Source organism: Suncus etruscus, chromosome 14, assembly GCF_024139225.1.
Source record: "Suncus etruscus isolate mSunEtr1 chromosome 14, mSunEtr1.pri.cur, whole genome shotgun sequence".
NCBI classification, from domain to species: domain Eukaryota; kingdom Metazoa; phylum Chordata; class Mammalia; order Eulipotyphla; family Soricidae; genus Suncus; species Suncus etruscus.
Genome location: NC_064861.1, coordinates 47,794,251 through 47,821,117, shown reverse-complemented (window position 1 = coordinate 47,821,117; position 26,867 = coordinate 47,794,251). Strand labels below are relative to the sequence as shown.

General features: G+C 38.1%; 1 protein-coding gene across 1 annotated transcript in view; it reads left to right on the top strand.

Annotated features, from left to right (window-relative positions):
* RPGRIP1L (RPGRIP1 like) overlaps window positions 1-26,867 on the top strand; it is a 139,474-nt gene that overhangs the window by 98,279 nt on the left and 14,328 nt on the right. Inside the window, exon 23 of the mRNA XM_049786057.1 lies at window positions 22,118-22,301. Coding sequence (XP_049642014.1) covers window positions 22,118-22,301 — 184 coding nt within the window. The remainder of the gene's footprint in view (window positions 1-22,117; window positions 22,302-26,867) is intronic.

The window sequence follows — 26,867 nt, the reverse complement described above, 5'->3', positions numbered from 1 at the left end:
CCCTTATAACTTTTCTGAGTCTCAAGTTTGTGTCATCTTATATTAATATAGCCACTCCAGCTTTTTTAATGGAGTTGTTTGCTTGGATGATTTTTTTCCAGCCTTTTATTTTGAGTCTATGTTTGTTCTATTTAGATGGGTTTCTTGTAGGCAACAGAATATTGGCTTCAGCTTTTTGATTTATTTGCCACTCTGTGTCTCTTAACTGGTGCATTTAGTCCATTGACATTGAGAGAGAAATTGTCATGGGATTTAGTGCGCGTTGTGTAGAAATTTATGTCTGGGGGGCCGGGGGGTGGCGCTAAAGGTAAGGTGCGCCTGCCTTGCTTGCGCTAGCCTTGGACGGACCGCGGTTCGATCCCCCGGTGTCCCATATGGTCCCCCAAGCCAGGAGCAACTTCTGAGCACATAGCCAGGAGTAACCCCTGAGCGTTACCGGGTGTGGCCCAAAAACCAAAAAAAAAAAAAAAAAAAAAAGAAATTTATGTCTGTTGGTCTGTCTTGTCTTAAAGTAGACTTTTCAGTTTTTCTTTTTTTTGTTGTTTTTTGTTTTTTGTTTTTGGGCCACACCCAGTAACGTTCAGGGGTTACTCCTGGCTATGTGCTCAGAAGTTGGTCCTGGCTTGGGGGACAATATGGGACACCGGGGGATCAAACCATGGTCCGTCCAAGGCTAGCGCAGGCAAGGCAGGCACCTTACCTCTAGCGCCACCACCCGGCCCCTCAGTTTTTGTTTTAAGGCTGTTTTTGAGTCTGTAAAGTTTCTAAGCTGCTGTTTATCTGTGAAGCTATGTATACTTCCTTCAAACCTGAAAGTGAGTATGGCTGGGTGCAGTATTCTAGGTGAAGCATTCATTTCATTGAGTTATGTTACCATATTGCACCACTGCCTTCTGGTCTTGAGGGTTTCTTGTGACAGGTCTGCTGTAAATCTTAAGGATGCTCCTTTGAATGCAATCTCTCTTTTTGATCTTACTGCTTTCAATATTCTGTCCCTATATGTGGGATTTGTCATTGTGACTAGGATGTGTCTTGGGATACTTTTCTTTGGGTCTCTTTTAGCTGGTACTCTTTGGGCATGCAGAATTTGATTGCATGCTGTCTTTTGCTCTGGGAGTTTCTCTGTGATGATTTCTGTGACTATTGATACTTGGGGATTTTTTCCCCTGGGTCTCTGGAACTCCAATGATTCTTATGTTGTTTCTGTTGAATTTGTCAAGGACTTCTATTTTCATCTATTCACATTCTTTGAGTATTTTTTCCATTGTCTGATCGTTTGCGTTAAGGTTTTTTCCCAGTATTTTCTGCTGTTTGGAGTTGTTCTGCATCTCATCTTCCAGCTTACTGATTCTATCCTCTGCTGCTGTTACTCTGTTTGAGAGGCTTCCCATTGAGTTTTTAATTTCATCTACTGAGTTTTTCAGTCCTGTTATTTCATTTTGGAGTTTTCTGATTGTGTTCTCTTCAGTTTGATCTATTCTTTCTTTGAGGTCTATTAGTATCCTCCATATTACTACTCTAAATTTCTTGTATGAGAGGTTGAGTATGTAGTTGGTATTTTCTGGGTCATCAGAGCTGCCATCTTCATTTTCTATGCTTGCTGTTGTCCTGCATTGTTTCCCTATTGACACACTTTTAGTAGAGCTTTTACTGCATATACGTGTGGAATTCATGGGCTAGGAGATGCTTGCTACTGCGAAGCAAATCGGAGTGGCTGTGCTCCTCTGTTTCCTGGCTGGTGAACCTTGATGGTATTAAGTTTACTGGGGTTTTCCTCAGCAGACTTCTGCAGGGATCAGGAAGCCAAAAATGGAGGCATGCAGAGTCTTTTAAAGGCACCAGACAGGAGATGGTACCCGCCTTGTGGGCTGGGACCTCCTACTTAACCAGCAAACCTTGGTGAAATTGAGTTCACTGGGATATTCCACAGCAGTCTTCCGCAGGGATCAGTGAGCCACTAATTTCTACCTGGCACCCCCAGGGACCGTCGGCCTCCTTTACAGATCCACAGAGACATCTCTGGTTGCTTCCCAGCACCCAGGTGTCTGCCTGCACCTGCCTTGAAAGAAGTTGCCCACCTGGTCCACCTGCTAGCAGCTCCCCCAACTCAACTGATATAAAATTTTCATTGCAAGGCATTACTGAATAGCTGTTATGCACTAAGCACATCCTATGTAATAGTGGCATTAATTCCCAAAGTTCTTCGTTCATTCGCATCTACTTTGTCTCAGAAAGGAGGCTGCCAACACGAAAGAATTCACAGCCTATGGTGTTTGCACCAACTACAGTGCATGATTGTCCTGTGAGGAAAATGGAATGTACAGGGGAACTATGGGAGCAATCAGGAAGAATGCCCAACTCCACATGAGGGACCCTCATCAAGGATGACTTTGTAGCCTCGGGGACACGTGAGCCAAGTATTGAAACTGACTATGAGTTAATGAGAGTCAGAGAGGGGTCACTATTGGCCCACAGGAAGGGAAGCAGGAGTCTTTGAGAAAATGTGATACTTAGCTTGGTCTAGAAATTCAGTGATTTCACAGTGATGAATTCAGCTGATGGTGCACATGGAAAGCCCCAAAGCATCTACTGCAGAGGCAGAGCACTGGGGCCTGTGTTTCACCTATAGAACTTGAAGTCTGTCCTGAAGTTCAATGAGCAGTCCATGAAAAATTTTAAGGGAGAAAAGAAAAATCACTCATTTATTAAACAGATGATTAATGATTAATCTATTTCCAGCTTTATTCTAGAGACTGAAAATATCACAAATAGAAATGGAATAAAATTTGTCCTTTTGTTTTATTTTGTTTTCTCTTGCTCTCTTTCTTTTCCTTCATTTTCATTTCTGTTTCTTTGGAAGCAACACCTGGTGGTGTTTGAGGACTATTTCTGTCTCAGTGTTTGCAGATTGCTCCTGCCAGTGCTCATATGCAGTAACAGAAATCAAATCCTGCTTTCATAGTCTGTTGAGCTGTCTCTTTTTTCCTTAGGTTTTTTTTTTTTTTCTTACCCATTGATCCCCTTTCACCTATTTTATCCACCATCCACTCTAGAAATCATGTCTATGAGCTTGGGTTTTTTATTTTATTTTTTAGATTTCACATGTAAGTTTATATACAGCCTTTTTTTTGTGTGTGTAACTTATTTCACTTAGTATAATGTACTTATAGCCACCAGATTGGCAGTTGGCACAAATGGCAAGATTTCATGTTTATGTCTGGCATAATATTCCATTGTGAACATAGATATAGCATATACCTAGCATTTATTTTAGCCATCATTCATCCATAGGTGGATGCTTAGGTTGCTTTTCCATCTTAAATATTGTAAATATTTATGCAATTAATGTTGGGGAGCATCAATCTTATCCAGACAATTTTTTTTGTCTTTGAATTCCCACCAAGAGGTGGAATTTGTGGACCTGTATGGCAGTTTTAATTTTAAAAAAATTTTTGAGACATTTCATACTGCTTTATCTAAGTGGTCATACCACTTTATTCTAGAAGTGCACACGAAATTCCCTTTCTCTTCAACCTCACTGAGAATTGTGTTCTGGATGATAGTTACTCTAACAGGTACACCCAGGCTTTTATTTTTAAGGAATTTATACAGTTGAGTTTCATTTTTAAAGATCATACTAACATTAGAGATATATAAATAGGCTTAAAAGTAACCAGATAACTATGCTTATTCTTATTTTATTTACATATATACATACATACATACATATTTTAACTGGCTTTATCCTTTTATGCCCAAAAATTGAAACTAAAAATAGTGTCCTGAAATAAATATAATTTATGCCAATTACACTGTGAATTTGACTTGTCTACTATACTGTATAAGCAATTTACAATAATTCCATTTTGCAATTTAAGATTATTTTTTCCTATGTTACAGAATCTGACAGCTTATAGAAATGTTGATCCTTAAAAGCAATCTAACAGATTTTCTAGGACATAGACATATTACTTGGTTCTTCTTCTTTTCTTCATGTCTGTGATGTATAATTAATCATAGATTACTTCATTTTGTTTCATTTCATTTTCAACATTTATGAGCTTCATTCACTTTGTCAGAATGAAATGCCTGTCCCCTCCTTTCCTTTCCAAAGTGGCATAATTAGTGTTAGCATCTTTTCTAACAGACTACATAAAGTTTAGTGGCTGGATTAAATCAAGTTATTAACATAATGTGCTGCCCAATTTGCCCCTATCTCTCTTCGTTTTCAGGACATCAAAGTGCCACATAGCACCAGTATAATCGGGCCTTGCTGGCCTGTCAGATTCCGTCAGCCTGATGACTGCAGCTTTTACCCAAAAGCTTCTGGGCATGATAATTAATGGGGGTAGGTCTGGGAGGGGGATAAGCCTGAGACTTATAAAACTTTGGACATTGCTTTATGAATATTTTATTAATTTGAAAAATCAAAAGTTAACAGTATAGACTTGATGTATAATACATAGATTAATATGCCTTGTTTTAAGTCCTCCAAACAACACATCAGAACTGAAATTTTGCATCTGCCATGGTATTGAAAGAATGAACAATCCTTCTGTCATGTTATTTCTCATATTTATCACTGTTGCAGTGCCTTTTTTCTGTATCCACAACTGAGTATAATACTGGCAACTCAAATTTCTGTATGGGCATCTACAGGTGAGAAAGGCAGGCACGGTGGGCTCAGGAGCAGTGCACTCACTCATCCATGTGCGTGTTTCTGTTCTTTCCTTTCTTAGTCCCCACTAATAGCAATTTTGTAAAAGCTGCCAGATTCAATTGCATTAAATTGCTATTCCACCTGGAAACCATGGTCTCTGGAAAGCATGAACTAGTTTCCCAGGTGACTACCTTAACAATGTTCTAAAAAGTATCTCTTACAGCTTTGGAAGACAAAATGCAAACATTAGCTCACTACTTTTATAGTTTATAATATTAAAACTTATTAAGTAATTTTAGAATCAAATATAATATTTCTTTGTGGATAAAATAAGACCCAATGTTTTATCTTTGAATTTTTAAGCTAGATAAAGTAGGTTTCATAACCTATTTTAGATAAAAACAGAAATGTTAAGTGACTCTACTGATTGCAGTTTATCTTAAAACTATTTTTATTCCTTACAGTTTAATTTTAATTTTTTCTTACTAATATACCCAGTACATCTTTTCATAGTAACATACTTGATTTCTCTCTTTTACTATTGGCTACTGGACCATATTGGATGCCAGGAATTGAACCTGCAAGGCAAAGTTCCTTACCATTGTAGTATCTCTCCAACCTAAATTTGATTTCTTTTAGCATATGCATAATATTCCATAATTAGGTACATATTTATTTAAATAATCCCTTATTGATGAACCCTTATATTTCTATTGATTTTGTCTAGTACAAATATTTCTGGATAAAGCACTTTTTATTCATACCAAATTGTGAAAATTTATTTCCTTGGCTAGAGCCATAGTACTGTGGTGAGGAAATGCATTTGCCTTGCATGTAGCTAACCTAGATTCTATCGCCAACATCCCATATGGTCCCCAAGCACCATCAGGAGGGATCTCTAAGTAGAGCTAGGATTAAGCCCTGAGAACTTCCAGATATGGGCCAAAAACAAAAAGAAAAAATTGTTTCCTGATGTCACATCCTTTCCCAAACTGATGTGTAAGGTTGTATACCAATGATTCCTTTTAAAAACAGTTCAACCAAAAGGTTCTATTCCGAATCAGAGAAAAAGCTCAAAGGGGTGAAGCTCATGTCTTGCTCATGTAAGGCCTCAAGACTGATCCATGACACTGCTTGATCCAAGCACTACTTGGGTATAGTCATTCACACACACACACACACACACACACATTGGTGTTTGGGTCACACCCAGCAACGCTCACGGGTTACTTCTGGCACTACACTCAGAAATCGCTCCTGGCAGGCTTGGGGGACCATATGGGATGCTGCGATTTGAACCACCAACCTTCTGCATGCAATGCAAACGCCTTACCTCCATGCCATCAATCTGGCCCCTCATACATATATTTTTAAATAGTATAATCATGGCATAAAATTTAGGTTTATGTAACTAAAGAAAAGGTTTGGAAGTATATAAACCAAACACTGGTGATCTGAACAAAAGTCATTACATTCTAGCCTATATTTCAGCCACTACTAAGTTTTGCTAATAGCTGTTGATTTGGAAGACATTCATACACATCCTTTATATGGCATCTATGTGGCTGCTTTCATTCAAGAGCAGTTGAATTCTTACAGAAAAGATAGATACCTGCAGTGCCAAAAATATGGCTATTTGACCATGGGGTGGGGAGTGGGTTCTCATTCCCTGACTTAGGGAATGAAAAGAAACAGGAACTTTTAATATTTTATTTTGTAGGATTTCTATTGTTGGATATGTTCTTCTTAAAATTAAAAAAATTTTTTTTATTTGTATTAGTGAGGGTCACCCAAGCAGTTTTAGGATGTTTGGATGCCACTTCAGGCAGCATTCAACTTGACTATGCAGGCCCTGTAATTGAGTGTTTGGGCCCAATGATAGAGTCCTTGAGGGTCATCAGAGCTAACCCTGACTAGTGCTCTTAGGACCATGCAATGTTAGAATTGGGTTCAGGTCTTCGCATGTCTTAACATGTTCTTTTGAATTAGTTTCCAGTCTCTATGTTAGATAGTTTAATCGATGCGTTAGAGTGCTTTTGAAAAGGAAATAATGTATTAGCTAATAGTGTATTTAAATAATCAATAATAGTGACTAAAATATTCAATTCATTCAATGTGATGGAGATTACTAAAAGCACCATTTCTATAAACATCTTTAGAAGAATCAACAAAAACAGGTTGAATCTTTTTTCCCAAACAATTAGCATCACTTGAAAATCATCATTAACATCACTTGAAAATTTCCAAGAACCACAAGTTCTTGGGTTTCATTCAGATCTGCTAAACCCAAGATTTAGCAGTTTTGTGCTACAGTTGGAGAACCACAGTTTCAGGGATCCACAACTTCTAGCTGAGACGTCATGATAAAATCACTAGGGGAGCAGTTTTAAGGGCCAGGTCCACCTCAATCAGTAAAACAAAACTTTTGCTTAAAGCTCCCTAGGTGATTCTAATGTGAAGCCAGAATTGAGAACCACTGTCCTATAGCATCTGTTCTCAGTGATGGGATGTGGAATAGCATTTACAAATCACCTGAAATTGAGGGTAATTTTAAAATTCCCTCCTCCTTTTACTTTACTGCCATGGTAAGCCACAGTCAATGATGAAAATGTCTCCTATCCTTCAGGATAGTAGAACAGGGAAGAAAACTTTGACCACTGTCTTTACAACATGCGATGACAAACTTCTGTAAATTGCTGACTATTATATATGCAGTAATTGAGATGATGTTTGAGGGGGGATGAAGACAGTGTTCTAAATATAGTCACCCACTAGGACCGTTTTGGTCTCCATCACTGAAATTTTTAAGTTACATTTTTTCAACATTGATTTGTTCAATGTAGAAAAATTTTAATAGACTCTCTTACAAAAGAGAGGTTATTGGGCTGGAATGATAGTACATAATAGACTCTCTTACAAAAGAGAGGTTATTGGGCTGGAATGATAGTACAGAGGCTAGGGCACTTGCCTTGTACTCAGCCAATCCTTGTTTAAGACGAGGCACCCAAAGAGTCCCCTGAGCTCCCATCAGCTCCTCTGAGTGCAGAGCTGGGAGTAAGTCCTGAGAAAAGATAGGCTATTGTCACTAATGAAAAATGACTTTGTTTTGTTGAATAAAAACTTAAGTTTAAGATTCTGTTTGTTTGTATTTTGCCCAGAGAGCTCTTATTTTAAAAGTCGCATACTTGTCAAAGTTGATATGAAGAGTGGAAGGTAAGGTCTCTGCCTTGTACATGTCCAACCCAAGTTTGATCTCCAGTACCACAAAATGGTCCCCAAAGCAATGCCAAGAGCTCTGAGCACAGCCAGGTGTGGCCCCCAAAAGACCCAAAAAGTTTTAAAAAAGAACAAAACAATACATGGGGCCAGAGAAATAATACCATGGGTGGGGCACTTGCCTTGTATATGGCTGACCCAGTTTCTATCTCTAGCATCCTATATAGTTCCTTAAGTACTTCCAGGAGTAATTTCTGAGTATAGCCAGGAGTAATTACCTCTGGGCATTTCCAGGCATAGTCTTCACCTCCAAATAATACATGAAGAATAAATTTGATTCCTAATAGAAGGAACTTTGTAACTCAGTAGAAAGTTAAGGGGCCTTTACTTTGGAATTTTAAAGATATCTCTATCCTACACTTCGCCTCAAGATACTTTAAGAATCCTAGCTAATCCTTATGGATCCATACCATATATATATATATATATATATATATATATATATATCTGGTTTTGTCTAGTATCAATGCAAGTTAGATTGAACTAATTGAGCTTGTTTTAGATTTCACCCCAATTAAAATTTCAGTTTTTAGAGGGCATAGAAATAGATCATTGTCTCCCACTTTATTTCAGTTGTTTTAATCATACAGTACCAAGTTCTACATGAAGCTCCTGTAGGTAGACTTTATTTGTATTTATTTACACATTTGCATATACATAACAGGCTTATGGAGATAAAAATAATATAATGTAAATTCATATACCCCTTGGGAAGTTATTTAATAATCCTGTGAAGTTGAATTTCTCACAGTTGGCTGTTGTCAGCAATTCTCCTAAGACATTCACTTGCATGTGTTTTTTTTTAAAAATAAAATAAACATAAAAGAGTATTCAGTGCAACATTACTTATAATCGCATAAAATTATAAACTTTTCAGTGCTAAAAATGTGAATAAATGAACAGTAGTATATGTAAGAAATATAAATGAGATTCTATTCAACAGGCTTGAGGGCATGTATGGGGGGTATTATGAAATTTCTTATTTGTTTTGTTTTGGTGGGCCACACCCAGTAGTGCTCAGGGTTTACTCCTGGATTTACTCATGGATTACTCCTGGCAGGCTTTGGGGACCATATGGAGTGCCAGGATTGAACTGGGGTCTATAGCATGAAAGGTAAACTCCCTACTCCCTGAACTATTTCCCCATCCTCTATTCAATTGAAGGGTTTTTTTTTAAGAGCTTCTTAAGCATTGTCTTGGGGGTATAAGGGTTTCTCCTGGAGATACTTAGCCCAGTGCCCAGGCTGAATGGTTCATTGCTCAGTCAGCAATGCAGTGCCAGGAATTGAACTCAGGACCTTAGGTATGCCAGGCATGCCTTCCAGTCCTTTGAGCTATCTCCCTTTACCTTGAATTAACTAGATTTTTTATTTCACTTGATATAATGTAAAAATGTAGTATTTATAAGAAAAGACTACATGGGGGGCCGGAGAGATAGCATGGAGGTAAGGGTTTGCCTTTCATGCAGAAGGTCATTAGTTCGAATTCCAGCATCCCATATGGTCCCCCGAGCCTGCCAGGAGTGATTTCTGAGCATGGAGCCAGGAATAACCCCTGAGCACTGCCGTGTGTGACCCAAAAACCAAAAAAGAAAAAAAAAGAAAAAAAGAAAAGACTACATGGAAGGATTGGAGCATTCATGCTGAGTAAAGTCAGGAAAGGGACGAATAAAGTGATTGCTCTCATATGTGGAATATTAAGAAACATAATAAGACAATAACAAATTCCCAAAGGCAATAGATCCTGAGAACTAGTCTACAGAAGTAATCTCACCAGTGTGGAGAAACAGAAGGAAGGAAGTATATTGAAATGAAGAGGGTGGATACTAGGGACAGTGTTGGAGAGAAACCGACACTGGTGGAGAATGTGGTGTTGGCACATTGTATGCATGAAACTCTAATAGTGTTGTAAATCATGGTGCCTAAAATTTTTAAATGTTATTATTATTATTTTTTTTTTGGTTTTTGGGTCACACTCGGCAGCACTCAGGGGTTACTCCTGGCTCTATGCTCAGAAATCGCTCCTGGCAGGCTCGGGGGACCATATGGGATGCCGGCATTCAAACTACCATCCTTCTGCATGCAAGGCAAACACCCTGCCTCCATGTTATTTCTCCGGCCCCTATTTTTTAAAATGTCGTATTGTGAATAAACACAAATTACAAAATTATTAATAGATGATGCTATTGATAAGAATCTAAACAAAACATGATATTTATGGAAAATAAGAAATATTAATAAAAAGACATGCTTGGGAATGATAATACCAAGTTCAGGATATTGGTTACTCTGAGAATGAAGAAACAAATATAAGGATTGGGATATAAGGACTATTGTAAAAAATATTTCCTCGGGCCCGGAGAGATAGCACAGTGGCATTTGCCTTGCAAGCAGCCGATCCAGGACCTAAGGTGGTTGGTTCGAATCCTGGTGTCCCATATGGTCCCCCGTGCCTGGCAGGAGCTATTTCTGAGCAGACAGCCAGGAGTAACCCCTGAGCACCACCGGGTGTGGCCCAAAAAACAAAAACAAACAAAAAAATTTTCCTCAATAATGAAGACAAAAGAGGTTTGACTCAGATACAGCATACCTGAAACATTTGTTTGAATACTTAAAAATGATAACTTGTTTCTTATACTTTTCTCATGTTTGAAATATTGTATTATTTTAAAGGTCAAATATGTGTTCACGGTATAAATCCTGAATGAAATAAAACTCAGATGTAATTTTTCATAGCTAGATTTAAATCTAACTGATTGAAGCAAGTTGCAAAATCTGTATTATAAACTAGTCCAGTTAAGCAACTCTGTGTTTAAAGCTTGTCAGGATGAATTAGTTTTTATAAGTCTAGCACTACAACTCCATGTGGCTGCCCTGATTATTGAAACAAAGGAAGAATTCAGCATGATCTCTGGAGGTAAAAAAAAAAAAAATTGAAGCACGCCAATAATAGGCTCATGTAAATAATACTATGGGAAAATGTGGTCTAAATGTGAATTAGGATTGGTCAGGCAGCAATGGTGGAATTGAACCAAAATCATGAGAACTATAGCATTTTTCTCTCTTGACTAATATAAGCTGTCATCACATTTCTAGATCATTCAGTCACCTAATGTGTAATATCCATCTATACAGCTAAAAGTCAGTTGAATGCATCTAACTTACAGTATCTTTACATTTCATACCCTGTTTTTAATTAGTAAATATTTTATTGGATCACAGTGAGATACACAGTTGCAAAGTTGCTCATAATTGAGTCTCAGTCATACAATGTTCCAACACCAGTCCCTTAACCAGTGCAGAGTCAGAGGGAGAGGTATAGACATAGAATAATCATACTCATTTGTGGGATGAATGTCCTTTTTATATGCTGATGTTAGCATATTTCTAATGAGGGAAGCAAATAGGGAAATTTGTGAATATAACAAAGCCAAATACTGAGAAATAGCATCATAGCTACTGATTTATATATAAAAAAAACCCAAGAACACAGTACAGCAGTACTCTCTTGCTTACTATTATCTGAAAAAGGTAAGCAGTGCCCTGCAGAGATATAACCAGTGTTATTAAGATAGCAGTATTATTCTGAACAGATATTATTATGCAGCTGTCTGCAAAGACTTTGCTCAAGTCACTATATTGCTGCCCTTTTCAGTTTTCCTAATTGTGCTTCCCCCCTCATTTTATTGTAAAAAAAAATAATGTAAATATAGAATAATAATACCCGAGAACTAGATTTTGCACTATTGCCCTGCCCATCTTTGAAATACTTGTTCACTTAAGATCAGAACAAGATTTTTTAAATCTTTATCAGGTCTTCATCACCAAAAAAAAAAGTATACAATAAGTATTTGTTTTAAAGAGGAGAACACTAATAACTATAGTTCTATTTATTTCTGGCAATATATAAAAGATAAGCTGAATAGATAGAAAACATCTGGCCTCCATTGACTTTCTATCATGAAGTACTTACTGAAAGCCTATTATATGTCAGGTCCTACGGAGAATGCTAAAGAGCACATGGTGACTAGTAAGCCTAGTTGCTTAGAGGAGACAGGCATATATGTGAACATCCATGGTTTCAGTAAGTGGAATTGTGTGCAATGGAGATGAAGATTTCAGATGTAGAAGCTAAGCAATAGCTCACCACAGATCTGAGAGATAGCTACCGTTCAAGGTGAAAGAAAGGTTTCCAAGCAGAAAGGTAACTAAGCTGGTTTTTTACTTCTGCCCTAAGAGAAATAGTTGTGGATATAGTTTAGTGATTAGGGGCCCTACTCTATTAATGAGGGTCAATCCATTCATTTTTGATTCTATATTCTTTACTACATCAGAGATACAGTAAGCGAGATTATTCCTGTGTCACTGAGTTAATAAGTGTCCTGTCTCCCCTCTCCCTACAGCCCTGGTTCCTTCTATTTTTATCCTCCTTATTCAAGTACTAGGAAACCATTGTGTTATCTCATTTCTTCCCTCTGATGAGCTGATAACCTAAAGAAGTTCATCTAGAAATGAAAATAAGAAACCTATTAGCTGACACAATGTCAAAATGTAATAAACTTTCAATAATTCAATGGACTGGTGATATACTTAAAAAATAAAATTAAATCTAATAGGATATGATGGGTGTTAAAATGGAGATGGCAAGAATTTCTTTAGGGTCTCCTGTTTATAGATAACCAGCTAGATGGTGATGCCATCACTTGAGATAGGAAGTATCAGAGGACAAATGACATTAAGTAGAGGGGAGGTAATAACTTATATTTAACATAAAGTCTGATTGTCAGTTACACAGTTGCTTTTTTTTTTTTTTTGGTCACACCCGGCAGCGCTCAGGGGTTACTCCTGGTTCTATGCTCAGAAATCTCCCCCATGGGGCCGGCGAGGTGGCGCTAGAGGTAAGGTGCCTTGCAAGCGCTAGCCAAGTATCAGGACCATGGTTCAATCCCCCAGCGTCCCATATGGTCCCCCCAAGCCAGGGGCAATTTCTGAGCGCTTAGCCAGGAGTAACCCCTGAGCATCAAACGGGTGTGGCCCGAAAAAAAAAAAAAAGAAATCTCCCCCGACCAGGCCCAGGGGACCATATGGGATGCCGGGATTTGAACCACCGTCCTTCTGCATGAAAGACAAACGCCTTACCTCCATGCTATTTTTCCGGCCTCACAATTGCTTCTTAATCTTCAAAAATCCTAGTTGAAATTTTGATTACAGGGCATGAACATAGCCAAAATTATTCCAATGTTAAAAAATGAGTTGGCAGCTCTACTAGCCAAAAGTCATGGTTGTAAAAATTTTTCAAGGTATGCTTCTCTAGATATTATGTCATTTTGAAATTTAACAATATTTTTTAAAAAGTTAAGTTGAGGCCCCGGCGTGATAGCACAGTGGTAGGGCATTTGCCTTGCACTCAGTCAACACAGGACAGACCCTGGTTTGAATCGTGGCATCCCATCTGGTCCCCCGAGCCTGCCAGGAGTGACTTCTGAGCACAGAGCCAGGAGTAACCCCTGAGCGTCGCCAGGTGTGACCCAAAAAAAAACAAAAACAAACAAACAAAAAAAAACCCGACAAAACAAACTGAAGTTGATTTTTATAGCATCAAATAGACAAAAAAAATATAAATTTTGTCAGTAATTAAAAAGAGAATTCTGGATGCCAGAGTGGTGGCGCAGCATTAGGGAGTCTGCCTTGCACGCGCTGACCTAGGATGAACCGTGGTACGATCCTCGAACATCCATTATGGTCCCCCAAGCCAGGAATGATTACTGAGCACATAGCTAGGAATAACCCCTGAGTGTTACTAGGTGTGACCCCCCCCAAAAAAAGAGAGAGAGAGAGAGAGAGAGAGAAAGAATTCTGTGAATTTAAAAGCACATGGAGGTAATGAGTCCAGAGGGAGAAATATTAAGAAAAAATGGACTTTAAAAGATAAATTTCATAAAAAGAATTTAATGCCCCTTTAATCCTTTTGCAGAATTATGATTTTTTTCTTTTGGTTTATTTGGTTTGGGCTTGTGTTATTTTGTTGCTATGATCCGGGTAAATACTTTAATTTAGAATCGTATTTTTCTCTATAGTCTTATTTGACAGTCTAAATTTGTTTTTACAGTAAAGCATGTTTTTATGCAGGATCATGAAGTTTGCATATTATAAATAAAATGTCCATTTAATTAAGTTTATTTCTTTGCTACTTAAAAGTTAATTTGTCTTTTCACTAGTTTCTAGGAAAAACAGTTATGATTTCCATGATATAGTGAACCATTTGTACCTCCCTCACATTTCTCAACTAATTTTCTTAAGTCGTTTTGTGAAGAAGCAAAACTGTCTTCACAAAAGAAGATGTTATTGGTACACAGTTCTAAGTTTGTTCAATTTCAAGTTATCTTAAAGACATCATTATGCATTGTGCTGTGTTTGACTCAGAGCTAAAGTGTGTGTGTGCTCTATTTTGGCTACCACAATATATCTTAAGAGGAAAAATATCATTTATAATTTTTTCTTTACCACATTAGTCTTCAGCAAGCAGAGAAGGGCTTTTCTGAAGTAAGATTAGACAATAGCGCCAACTTCATTTTTTATGCACGTGAATAGAGAGGGCTTGAGGTTATTAGTTGAAACCGAGTAACCTTTCCAGGCTTTCATCTCTTTCTTTTCAAATTTGAATATGAAAAGCATATTCAAGCCAAAGACCATCACTTTAATGACATTTGGCAGTCATTTGATTTATTAGGTTTTAGAAAAAAAATTTCCTTTAAATATTTCATCATACTATGCTAATCCTAGTAATATTGCCAGCTGCAGCCTTGTACCTGTATTAGTGGAGACAGAATGGTGTGGAATTTTCTCTGTCATCCTAGTAAAATTTCCATGAATCTACTGAATAATAAAATAACCTTATTGAAATATTCAGATTTGGGTTTTTAGTTAAAGTGCCTTAGAATACCTAATAAAAGAAAATGTCTTTTAAAAGAAAGGAGTAAAATTACTTCATCAAATATTGAGGGGGTTTGACAGCAATAGAAATTGTTCTTTATAGTGATATTTTTACAATAGGATACTTATGTTTTTCAATTTTATTAATTTTATTATATGCTTTTATATTAGTAATAACTAGTGATTTTGTACACTGATATATGTTTAACAATTAACTCCTAAAAGTTGGCCATATAAGCAGATTTTATTTTTAGCATTTACCAATCATTATTTAAAGTTATATTACAGTAGCATAATCTGAATTTTATTTTAAAAAAGGAATTAATAAAGGAAATTAAAATTTAAAAATTAGAAAAGCAGTCATTTAACTGAGGAATTACCTTGATGAGACCTAATTTTTTTTTAATCTTAAAACAATTAAGATTTTATTTTTTACATAGGAAAATCATAATAATAAACTATGTGGTGATGATGCAGGTAAGTGAGGTCAGCTTTGTTGGAGCAAAGTTCTATTATTGGTGGGTGAAATTGGGAGCAAAGTGATTAAGACTCAATGATGATCATTAATAGTTCATGCATAAAAACAGGGAAAGCAGAATTTATGGATAAATATACAGGAATACTAATCATCCCAAGTCAGTGTGTGTGTAGGTGAAAACCCAGATGTCCAGATATTTACTAGACCTGGAAGGTAGAAGGCCAATTATTTTTCATGTTCTGCTTCCAGGGTGGAAGTTTATTTGACTTCCATAGCTCAGTGCCAGGAAATTCCCGTGGGTCAAAATGAAGCTCAGGAATAGAAAGACTGAAGTGAGAACAGACTCTTCTTGCTATTTTCTGAGCAGAGGAACATTTCTTTGCAACCATGATTCTTATTTCCTTTCTTTTTTTTTTTTTAATTTTTTTTTATTTAAACACCTTGATTACATACATGATTGTGTTTGGGTTTCAGTCATAAAAGGAACACCACCCATCACCAGTGCAACATTCCCATCACCCAAGTCCCAAATCTCCCTCCTCCCCCGCCAACCCCCGCCTGTACCCTAAACAGGCTCTACATTTCCCTCATACATTCTCAATATTAGGACAGTTCAAAATGTAGTTATTTCTCTAACTAAACTCATCACTCTTTGTGGTGAGCTTCCTGAGAAGAGCTGGAAGTTCTCTTTTGTGTCTGAAAATTATTATTACAAGGGTGTCTTTCATTTTTCTTAAAACCCATAGATGAGTGAGACCATTCTGCGTTTTTCTCTCTCTCTCTGACTTATTTCACTCAGCATAATAGATTCCATGTACATCCATGTATAGGAAAATTTCATGACTTCATCTCTCCTGACAGCTGCATAATATTCCATTGTGTATATGTACCACAGTTTCTTTAGCCATTCGTCTGTTGAAGGGCATCTTGGTTGTTTCCAGAGTCTTGCTATGGTAAATAGAGCTGCAATGAATATAGGTGTAAGGAAGGGGTTTTTGTATTGTATTTTTGTGTTCCTAGGGTATATTCCTAGGAGTGGTATAGCTGGATCGTATGGGAGCTCGATTTCCAGTTTTTGGAGGAATCTCCATATCGCTTTCCATAAAGGTTGAACTAGACAGCATTCCCACCAGCAGTGGATAAGAGTTCCTTTCTCTCCACATCCCCGCCAACACTGTTTATTCTCATTCTTTGTGATGTGTGCCATTCTCTGGGGTGTGAGGTGGTATCTCATCGTTGTTTTGATTTGCATCTCCCTGATGATTAGTGATGTGGAACATTTTTTCATGTGTCTTTTGGCCATGTGTATTTCTTCTTTGTCAAAGTGTCTGTTCATTTCTTCTCCCCATTTTTTGATGGGGTTAGATGTTTTTTTCTTGTAAAGTTCTGTCAGTGCCTTGTATATTTTGGAGATTAGCCCCTTATCTGATGGGTATTGGGTGAATAGTTTCTCCCACTCAGTGGGTGGCTCTTGTATCCTGGGCACTATTTCCTTTGAGGTGCAGAAGCTTCTCAGCTTAATATATTCCCATCTGTTAATCTCTGCTTTCACTTGCTTGGAGAGTGCAGTTTCCTCCTTGAAGATGCCTGTAATGTCCTGGAGTGTTTTGCCTATGTGCTGTTCTATATATCTTATGGTTTTGGGGCTGATATCGAGGTCTTTAATCCATTTGGATTTTACCTTTGTACATGATGTTAGCTGGGGGTCTAAGTTTAATTTTTTGCAAGTGGCTATCCAATTGTGCCAACACCACTTGTTGAAGAGGCTTTCCCTGCTCCATTTAGGATTTCCTGCTCCTTTATCAAAAATTAGGTGGTTGTATCTCTGGGGAACATTTTCTGAGTATTCAAGCCTATTCCACTGATCTGAGGACCTATCCTTATTCCAATACCATGCTGTTTTGATAACTGTTGCTTTGTAGTACAGTTTAAAGTTGGGGAAAGTAATTCCTCCCATATTCTTTTTCCCAATGATTGCTTTAGCTATTCGAGGGTGTTTATTGTTCCAAATGAATTTCAAAAGTGTCTGATCCACTTCTTTGAAGAATGTCATGGGTATCTTTAGAGGGATGGCATTAAATCTGTATAATGCCTTGGGGAGTATTGACATTTTGATGATGTTAATCCTGCCAATCCATGAGCAGGGTATGCGTTTCCATTTCTGTGTGTCCTCTCTTATTTCTTGGAGCAGAGTTTTATAGTTTTCTTTGTATAGGTCCTTCACATATTTAGTCAAGTTGATTCCAAGATACTTGAGTTTGTGTGGCACTATTGTGAATGGGGTTGTTTTCTTAATGTCCATTTCATCCTTATTACTATTGGTATATAGAAAGGCCATTGATTTTTGTGTGTTAATTTTGTAGCCTGCCACCTTGCTATATGAGTCAATTGTTTCTAGAAGCTTTTTGATAGAGTCTTTAGGGTTTTCTAAGTAGAGTATCATGTCATCTGCAAACAGTGAGAGCTTGACTTCTTCCTTTCCTATCTCGATTCCCTTGATATCCTTTTCTTGCCTAATCGCTATAGCAAGTACTTCCAGTGCTATGTTGAATAGGAGTGGTGAGAGAGGACAGCCTTGTCTTGTGCCAGAATTTAGAGGGAAGGCTTTCAGTTTTTCTCCATTGAGGATAATATTTGCCACTGGCTTGTGGTAGATGGCCTTCACTATATTGAGAAAGGTTCCCTCCATTCCCATCTTGCTGAGAGTTTTGATCAAGAATGGGTGTTGGACCTTATCAAATGCTTTCTCTGCATCTATTGATATGATCATGTGGTTTTTATTTTTCTTGTTATTGATGTTGTGTATTATGTTGATAGATTTACGGATGTTAAACCAGCCTTGCATTCCTGGGATGAAACCTACTTGATCGTAGTGGATGATCTTCTTAACGAGGCATTGAATCCTATTTGCCAGGATTTTGTTGAGGATCTTTGCATCTGCATTCATCAGTGATATTGGTCTGTAATTTTCTTTTTTGGTAGCGTCTCTGTCTGGTTTAGGTATCAAGGTGATGTTGGCTTCATAAAAGCTATTTGGAAGTGTTTCTGTTTGTTCAATTTCATGAAAGAGTCTTGCCAAGATTGGCAGTAGTTCCTCTTGGAAAGTTTGATAGAATTCATTAGTGAATCCATCTGGACCTGGGCTTTTGTTTTTTGGCAGACATTTGATTACTGTTTTAATTTCATCAATGGTGATGGGGGTGTTTAGATATGCTACATCCTCTTCCTTCAACCGTGGAAGTTTATAAGAGTCCAAGAATTTATCCATTTCTTCCAGGTTCTCATTTTTAGTGGCGTAGAATTTTTCAAAGTAGTTTCTGATTACCCTTTGAATCTCTGTCATATCAGTAGTGATCTCTCCTTTTTCATTCCTGATATGAGTTATCAAGTTTCTCTCTCTCTCTTTCTTTGTTAGGTTTGCCAGTGGTCTATCAATCTTGTTTATTTTTTCAAAGAACCAACTTCTGCTTTCGTTGATCTTTCGGATTGTTTTTTGAGTTTCCACTTCGTTGATTTCTGCTCTCAGCTTTGTTATTTCCTTCTGTCTTCCTATTCTTGGGTCCTTTTGTTGAGCATTTTCTAGTTCTATTAGCTGTGTCATTAAGCTACTCAGGTAAGCTCCTTCTTCCTTCCTGATGTGTGCTTGCAAAGCTATAAATTTTCCTCTCAGTACTGCTTTTGCTGTGTCCCATAAGTTCTGAGAGTTTGTGTCTTTATTGTCATTTGTTTCCAGGAATCTTTTTATTTCCTCCTTGATTTCATCTCGGACCCACTGGTTATTGAGCATGAGGCTGTTTAACTTTCAGGTGTTAAAGTGTTTCTTCTGAGTCCCTTTGGAGTTCACAAATAATTTCAGAGCCTTGTGGTCAGCGAAGGTAGTCTGCAAAATTTCTATCCTCTTGATCTTATGGAGGTATGTTTTATGTGCCAGCATGTAGTCTATCCTGGAGAATGTCCCATGTACATTGGAGAAGAATGTGTATCCAGGTTTCTGGGGATGGAGTGTCCTATATATATCCACTAGGCCTCTTTCTTCCATTTCTCTCCTCAGGTCTAGTATATTCTTGTTGGGTTTCAGTCTGGTTGACCTGTTCAGTGTTGACAAAGCCGTGTTAAGGTCCCCCACAATTATTGTGTTGTTGTTGATATTTTTCAGATTTGTCAACAGTTGTATTAAATATTTTGCTGGCCCCTCATTCAGTGCATATATGTTTAGGAGAGTGAATTCTTCCTGCTCTACGTACCCCTTGATTAATATAAAATGTCCGTCTTTGTCCCTTACAACCTTCCTGAGTATAAAGTTTGCATTATCTGATATTAGTATGGCCACTCCAGCTTTTTTATGGGTGTTGTTTGCTTGGATAACTTTTCTCCAGCCTTTTATTTTGAGTCTATGTTTGTTCTGACTATTCAGGTGCGTTTCTTGTAGGCAGCAGAAGGTTGGATTGAGTTTTTTGATCCATTTAGCCACTCTGTGTCTCTTAACTGGTGCATTTAGTCCATTGACGTTGAGAGAAAGAATTGTCCTGGGATTTAACGCCATCTTTATTTCAAAATTTGGTGTGTCTTTTGGGTAGTCTTGTCTTAGATTAGGTCTTTCAGTTTTTCTCTTAAGACTGGTTTTGTGTCTGTGAAGTTTCTGAGCTGTTTTTTGTCTGTGAAACCATGTATTCTTCCATCAAACCGGAAAGTGAGTTTTGCTGGGTATAGTATTCTGGGTGAAGCATTCATTTCATTCAGTCTTGTCACAATATCCCACCACTGCTTTCTGGCATTGAGTGTTTCTGGTGACAGGTCTGCTGTAAATCTCAGGGAAGCTTGCTTGAACATGATTTCCCCTTTTGATCTTGCTGTTTTCAGAATTCTGTCTCTATCTGTGGGATTTGTCATTGTGACTAGGATGTGTCTTGGGGTGGTTTTTCTGGGGTCTCTTTTGGTTGATACTCTTCGGGCATGCAGGATTTGATCACATATATTCTTTAGCTCTGAAAGTTTCTCTTTAATGATGTTCTTGACCATTGATTCTTCCTGGAAATTTTCTTCCTGGGTCTCTGGGACTCCAATGATTCTTAAGTTGTTTCTGTTGATCTTATCATAGACTTCTATTTTCGTCTGTTCCCATTCTTTGACTAATTTTTCCACTGTCTGCTCATTTGCTTTAAGTTTTTTGTCCAATCTCTCCTGCTGTATGGAATTGTTATATATCTCATCTTCCACAGCACCAAGTCTATTCTCAGCTTCTGATACCCTGTCCCAGAACTTATCCATTTTGTCATTCACTCGTTTACTGACTTTTTCAGTCCTGTTAGTTGACATGTTATTTCAGTTTGGAGTTTTGTCATTTCTGCCTTCATATTTTCTTGGTTCTTATTAGTGTTCTGTTCAACTCGATCCACGGTTTCTTGGAGTCTGTTGAGCACCTTCCATATTGCTAGTCTAAAGTCCTTATCTGAGAGGTTGATTAGTTGTTCAGTCATTATCTGGTCCTCAGAATTGTCATCTTCATTCTCTATGTCTGATGCTGGCCTGCGTTGTTTCCCCATTGTCACACTTGTATTGTGGGTTTTTCTACGTGTTGTGGTGGTATTCATTGTCTATATGATGTAGGCAGCACACTCCTCTGGCTCCTCCCTTTCTGGATGGGCTGACTTGCCTCTAAGGGAGGGGAGTCCTCCGTGGATGAAGCCTCACACTGGGTCAAATCTTAGGCCCGAGCATGCAACAGAGAAGACAGTCCAGAGAGAAATGTTTGCTTCTGTGATATAGCGCCGTTCTTAGTGTGATTTTTCCTTCTTGTTGCAATGGAGTTCTTTCCTTAGAAAGAGTGCACGGCTGCGTAGCGAAGCGGAGCGGCCGTGTTCCTCTGAGCCTCTTTTTGCCCCACTCGCAAGAGTTTCACGCAAGAGGACAGTAGACAGACATAGACGGGTCACACTCACAGTCTTTCACAGTTGAGCCCCACTGGGCCGGTGTACTTTCGCGGATTTTCCCCGCCTGGTGTCACACACAGGGAGCCAGCTCTTGCAAAGCTTAGCCGGTTTTTATGCTCTGAAGTCCCTCCCTGAAAATGGCGTCTGGGCGAGCGAGGTTTCTGGAGGCTCTTTTTGCCCCACTCGCAAGAGTTTCACGCAAGAGGACAGTAGACAGACATAGACAGGTCACACTCACAGTCTTTCACAGTTGAGCCCCACTGGGCCGGTGTACTTTCGCGGATTTTCCCCGCCTGGTGTCACACACAGGGAGCCAGCTCTTGCAAAGCTTAGCCGGTTTTTATGCTCTGAAGTCCCTCCTCACAAGTCATTTTCTGGGCTGCCGGTGGCTCCAGCTGTCTGGCCTTTCCACCACTCTTCTCCAAGATCGTCTGCCATGTGCGGGCCGGACTCCGCCGGGGCGGGCTGGGCTCGGGAAGGACGAGCCAAGTGGGACCCCCTCGCTGCCGGGGCCGGGCCGAGATAAATGTCATTTTAAAAGCAATCATCAACCAGGATTTCATAATCTTTACTCCTGATAGACTAAATGTATCCTCAGATGTAAATCAGGATACTATTGCCATGACACTGTTAACTCTAAACCCCGGGGCACTTAAATCTCTTTCTCTACCTCTTTCCCTCTCTGTTGTGAATAATAAACTTTCATCTGTAACTGTGTAGTGTTCAGTGTGTTCCCAGAACCCATTGGATTTCATGTTTCAGATTCAATTGATAGTGGAAAAAATTTTTTTAATTTTGTTACTAATATATACTTTTTTTTTTTTTTTTGCTCTTGAAGCAGCTGTCCGAAAAAGTTCGAATTGAGATCATAGCTCTAAGCCTTACTGATTCTCGAGTAACTGTGGATGACACTATTCAGCGATTGTTTGTTGAGTGCAGGTTCTACAATCTTCCTGCCGAAGAAACACCGGTGTCACTTCCAAAGCCCAAGAGTGGACAGTGGGTCTACTATAATTATAGCTATGGTATGTATGGTTATAGGTAGTATCAAATTTTTATTTTGATAATTTCTTCTAGCTCAAATTCTGTTATTCTACCTTCAGAAGTCCAGATAAGAAGTCTTATGGGAAAGAAGTAGTCAGTCAGGACAAGAATCTGATTTCCTCCTTTCATTGAATTGATAGAGCAGAAATATTTCCAACATTATCTTTTTCAAGCTTCCTTGTGATCTTTGAACTGCAAAATGCAGACAAGTTAAACCACATCAAAATATTCTTTCTAACAAAAAAACTATTCAGTTGACAAAATGTTCATGACTATAGCCTAGAGAAGAAACAAACTTCTCTCGGGCATTTCTCCTTACATTATTGTTTGTAAATGTCCAAAGTAAAAATTTTTGGTTAGACTGGCAATAAAATTGTTTTTTAGAAATTGATTGAAAGTTGCGAAATTTGGCCAAATAGCAGAACAGATGTTTCCTTTTGCTCAAAAATTCTTGATGGAACCTATTATAAGTGCTGTAGTGTCCTGAATTTTGTACATTCTCACCCTGCAACGTAGATCTCTTGGGGCATTTTGTTAGTTGGTTGGTTGACATTGTTTTATTACTTTTTTCCCCTTTTACTGCATGATAATGTACTAATTGGTTAGGGTTTTTGCAGGAATTGTCGGTGGCCAGTATCCCAGGAGGAAGCCAGGGATCTCTCCCATCCTGGCTGTTGGAGGATGAGTTATGAACAGAATTATGGGTTTGGGAGAAGCTGGAGGGAGAGGCCTCCTAAGCTTTACTCAAGGGGCCTGAAAGTCCCACTAGTGATTTTAGGACAACAGGCCACAAGCTGATTGCCTAAGGATACAGTGTTGCCTGGGCCACCCTGGAGGTCCACATCATTGGAGGAACTCTCTGGGACCCATAAACAAATCAGTGTCAGGCACATCTAGGCATATTCCCTAAGTGCTGTACTGCATCTGCTGGCCCCCAGAATTTGTTTTTAAAGAGTTTCTGATGTGGGGCAGGAGAGATAATTCAGCAGGTAAGACTCTTGCCTTGTACACAGTCAACCAGGGTTCAATCTCAGGCTTCTCTCCCCAAGCACTGCAGGAATCCTGAGCACAGATCCTAGAGTAACACCCCAAGCATTGCTGGGTGTAGCCCGAAAACAAAACTAAAAGAGTTTCTTAGGGTCCAATAAACTATCCATCTTGCAGCAGCAAGGAAAAACTAAACTTACTATTATGAATTCAATAGATGTGTTTACCTCTTTCAACTTCTATTTCTACTTACTGAGACTTGACTCTGTAAGAATCTCAAGGTTAACTGGAAATGGGGAAATAATGTACTCTGTGCTAAGAAGCAAAATAATACTGTTTTATATCTACTAAAAAATTCTAGGTTATCAACATATTTAAGAAATAATATTAACCTATTAGTATGGCATAACATTTTTAATTATTATACTTGTACCTTTATTCCAGGGGAATCTGTAGTTTTCAATTAATAAGTACTTTATCTAATTGTTACATAATTCACTGATTACTTGACATGAAAGGTTAATATAATATAGTCTTAAATTCTAAATGTTAATAAGTTATTTTATTTCCAAATTCAGATGGAAATTATAGAGGGCAATTAGTGTATATATACCATCTCCTGTTTGAGCCCCATGCCAATCTAGAGGTTAACTGAACCTTGCAATGATTTTTTTTTACCCTGCTTTATGACTTGAATATATTCAAAAGGGATTTGTAGGTGAGGCCTTAGTTAGGTATATAAAATGAGAGAGGTTTAGACTGTGATCTCCAGGATTATTCATAGCCTAATTCAGTCTTTATTAAGAGGTGTTAATACCACTTTCACCTATACAAAAAAATATAGCTTCTTAGCAAGGAAAAAAGTTGAATTCACGTGCTAGTGAATTAGGAACGTGCTAGTACCAAGTACAAGATATTTGCATCTTTTGGACTTGAATTTTTTTGCTTAGACAATGCTGAGAAAGCGAGAAAATAGTTTGGAAAAAATAAGATTAATGGTTGTTCTGAAGAATGTTGTCTGAGCTAAATAAAGCCTTCTAGGTACTTGACAGTGGGGAGAAAAAGATTAATGAAATCATTCTAAAGTTTTTATGTCTTGTACAGATCTAAACCCTAAATCTCTAACGATTGAATAGTCTGTCTTTTAGAACAATAAAAATTAAATTCAAAAGATGAAAAGGATATAAAACTTTAGATTTTGTTACTAAAGGAAGGAGAAATTTGGATTGGGATTAGGCATTAATATTTCCAGGTTTTTCTTTTTTGGGGGGGTCCACACCCGGCAGCACTCAGGGGTTACTCTTGGCTCTAGGCTCAGAAATTGCTCCGGGTAGGCTCAGGGGACCATAGAGGATGCCAAGATTCGAACCACCGTCCTTTTGTATGCATGGCAAATGCCCTACATCCATGCTATCTCTCCGGCCCCAGGCATTGATATTTCTAACACAAAAAAGTAATCTGAGGTTCAAGATTTATCTACCCTTTATTTAAAACATTTGTATTTCTAATTTCTACAAAATGACATTGATAGAGAATAAATGGAGTTTTTTCAACCAGCAACTAGTGAGGGATTTGTTCTTAATAGACAACTCAAAAAATATTCCTCAATTCAGATATTTAGACTATTGGTTTATATCTTTTGTTGAAGTTTTTTTTTTTTTTCAGTTAAAGTCAAACAAATCCTAAGCAAATGTAATTTCTATGTTGTTGGGGTTTTTCTGTTTTTTGGGGGGTTTTTTTGTTTTGTTTTGTTTTGTTTTGGTTTTTCGGGCCACACCCATTTGATGCTCAGGGGTTACTCCTGGCTAAGTGCTCAGAAATTGCCCCTAGCTTGGGGGGACCATATGGGACGCTGGGGGATTGAACTACAGTCCTTCCTTGGCTAGCACTTACAAGGCAGACACCTTACCTCTAGCGCCACCTCACCACCCCCAGCCCATGTTTCTTTTGCCATACATACTTTTTAGTTTAATGTAGTCCCACTTATTCAGATTTGATGCTATAGACCTTGTCATTGCCATCCTATCATTGAAGACTTCTTTGAGGTCTAAGTCTTGGAGTGTTCTGCCTATGTTTTTCTCACTGAACTTTATGGATTCAAGTCTAATCTCAGGGTCTTTAATTTATTTTAAATTGACTTTTTGTAAGGTGTGAAATACGGGTTGATCTTTGATTTCTTACACATGGTTATCTAATTATTCCAAAACCATTTGTTGAAGAGACTGTCTGTATTCCATTTTAAATTCTTGGCTCTTTTGTCAAAGATTAATGACCATATACTTGGAGGTTTGTTACTGGATATTCTATTCTGATCCAGTGGTCTTAAGGTCTGTCTTTGTTCCAATACCATGCTGTTTTGATTGCTATGGCTTTGTAGTAGAGCTTCAAGTTAGGTAATGGGAGCCTTCCAGTTTCTTGTTTTTAAATATGGATTTGGATATCCTAGGTCTTCTATGGTTCCACACAAACTTTATGATTAATTATTCTAAGTCCATGAATAATGTTATTTGAATTTGAATAGGGATTGCATTGATTCTATATAGTTTTGATAAGATGGTCATTTTCATCATATTGATTCTTCCAATCCATGAGCATGGAATGTTGTTCCATTTCATTAGTTCTTCTTCAATTTCATTCATAAGTGCTTTGAAGTTCTCGTAGGTCACTCATCTCTCCTTAGGTTGATTCCTAGGCACTTTTGGTTTTGTTTGTTTGTTTTTGTTTTGCTTTGTTTTGGGGCCACATGCATTAATGCTCAGGGGTTACTCCTGGCTATGTGCTCAGAAATCACTCCTGGCTTGGGGGGGGGTGCATATGGGATGCCAGGGATCGAACCACGGTCTGTCCTAGGCAGACACCTTACTTCTAGCACCACTGCTCCAGCCCCTAGGTACTTTAGTTTTGAACATTATTTTAAATGGGATAGACTTTTTGATATCTTTCTCTTCTGAGTCATTTATAGCAGTGGTCCTCAAACTATGGCCCGCGGGCCACATATTGTATTTGTATCTGTTTTGTTTCTTCACTGCAAAATAAGATATATGCAGTGTGCATAAGAATTCGTTCATAAGTTTTGTTTTTACTATAGTCAGACCCTCCAATGGTCTGAGGGACAGTGAACTGGCCCCCTGTTTAAAAAGTTTGAGGACCCCTGATAAATGAATGCAACTGTCCTTTGTGTATTGACTTTGTAGCCAGCCACTTTGCTGTATTGGTTTATTGTTTCTAGGGGCTTTTTGGTGGACTCTTTAGGGTCTTCGATATATATTATCATGTCACCTGAAAATAGAGATAGTTTGACTTCCTCTTTTCCAATTCGGATTCCTTTGATCTCCCTCTCTTGTCTGATTGCTATTGTTAGGACCTCTAGTACTATGTTGAATAAGAGTGGAAACACTGGATATCCTTTTTTATATATCTTTATTTAAACACCTTGATTATAAACATGATTGTAGTTAGGTTTCAGTCATATAAAGAACACCCACCTTCACCATGCAACATTCCCATCAACAATGCTCTAAATTTCCCACTCCCCCCCCCCCGCCTGTATTTGAGATAGG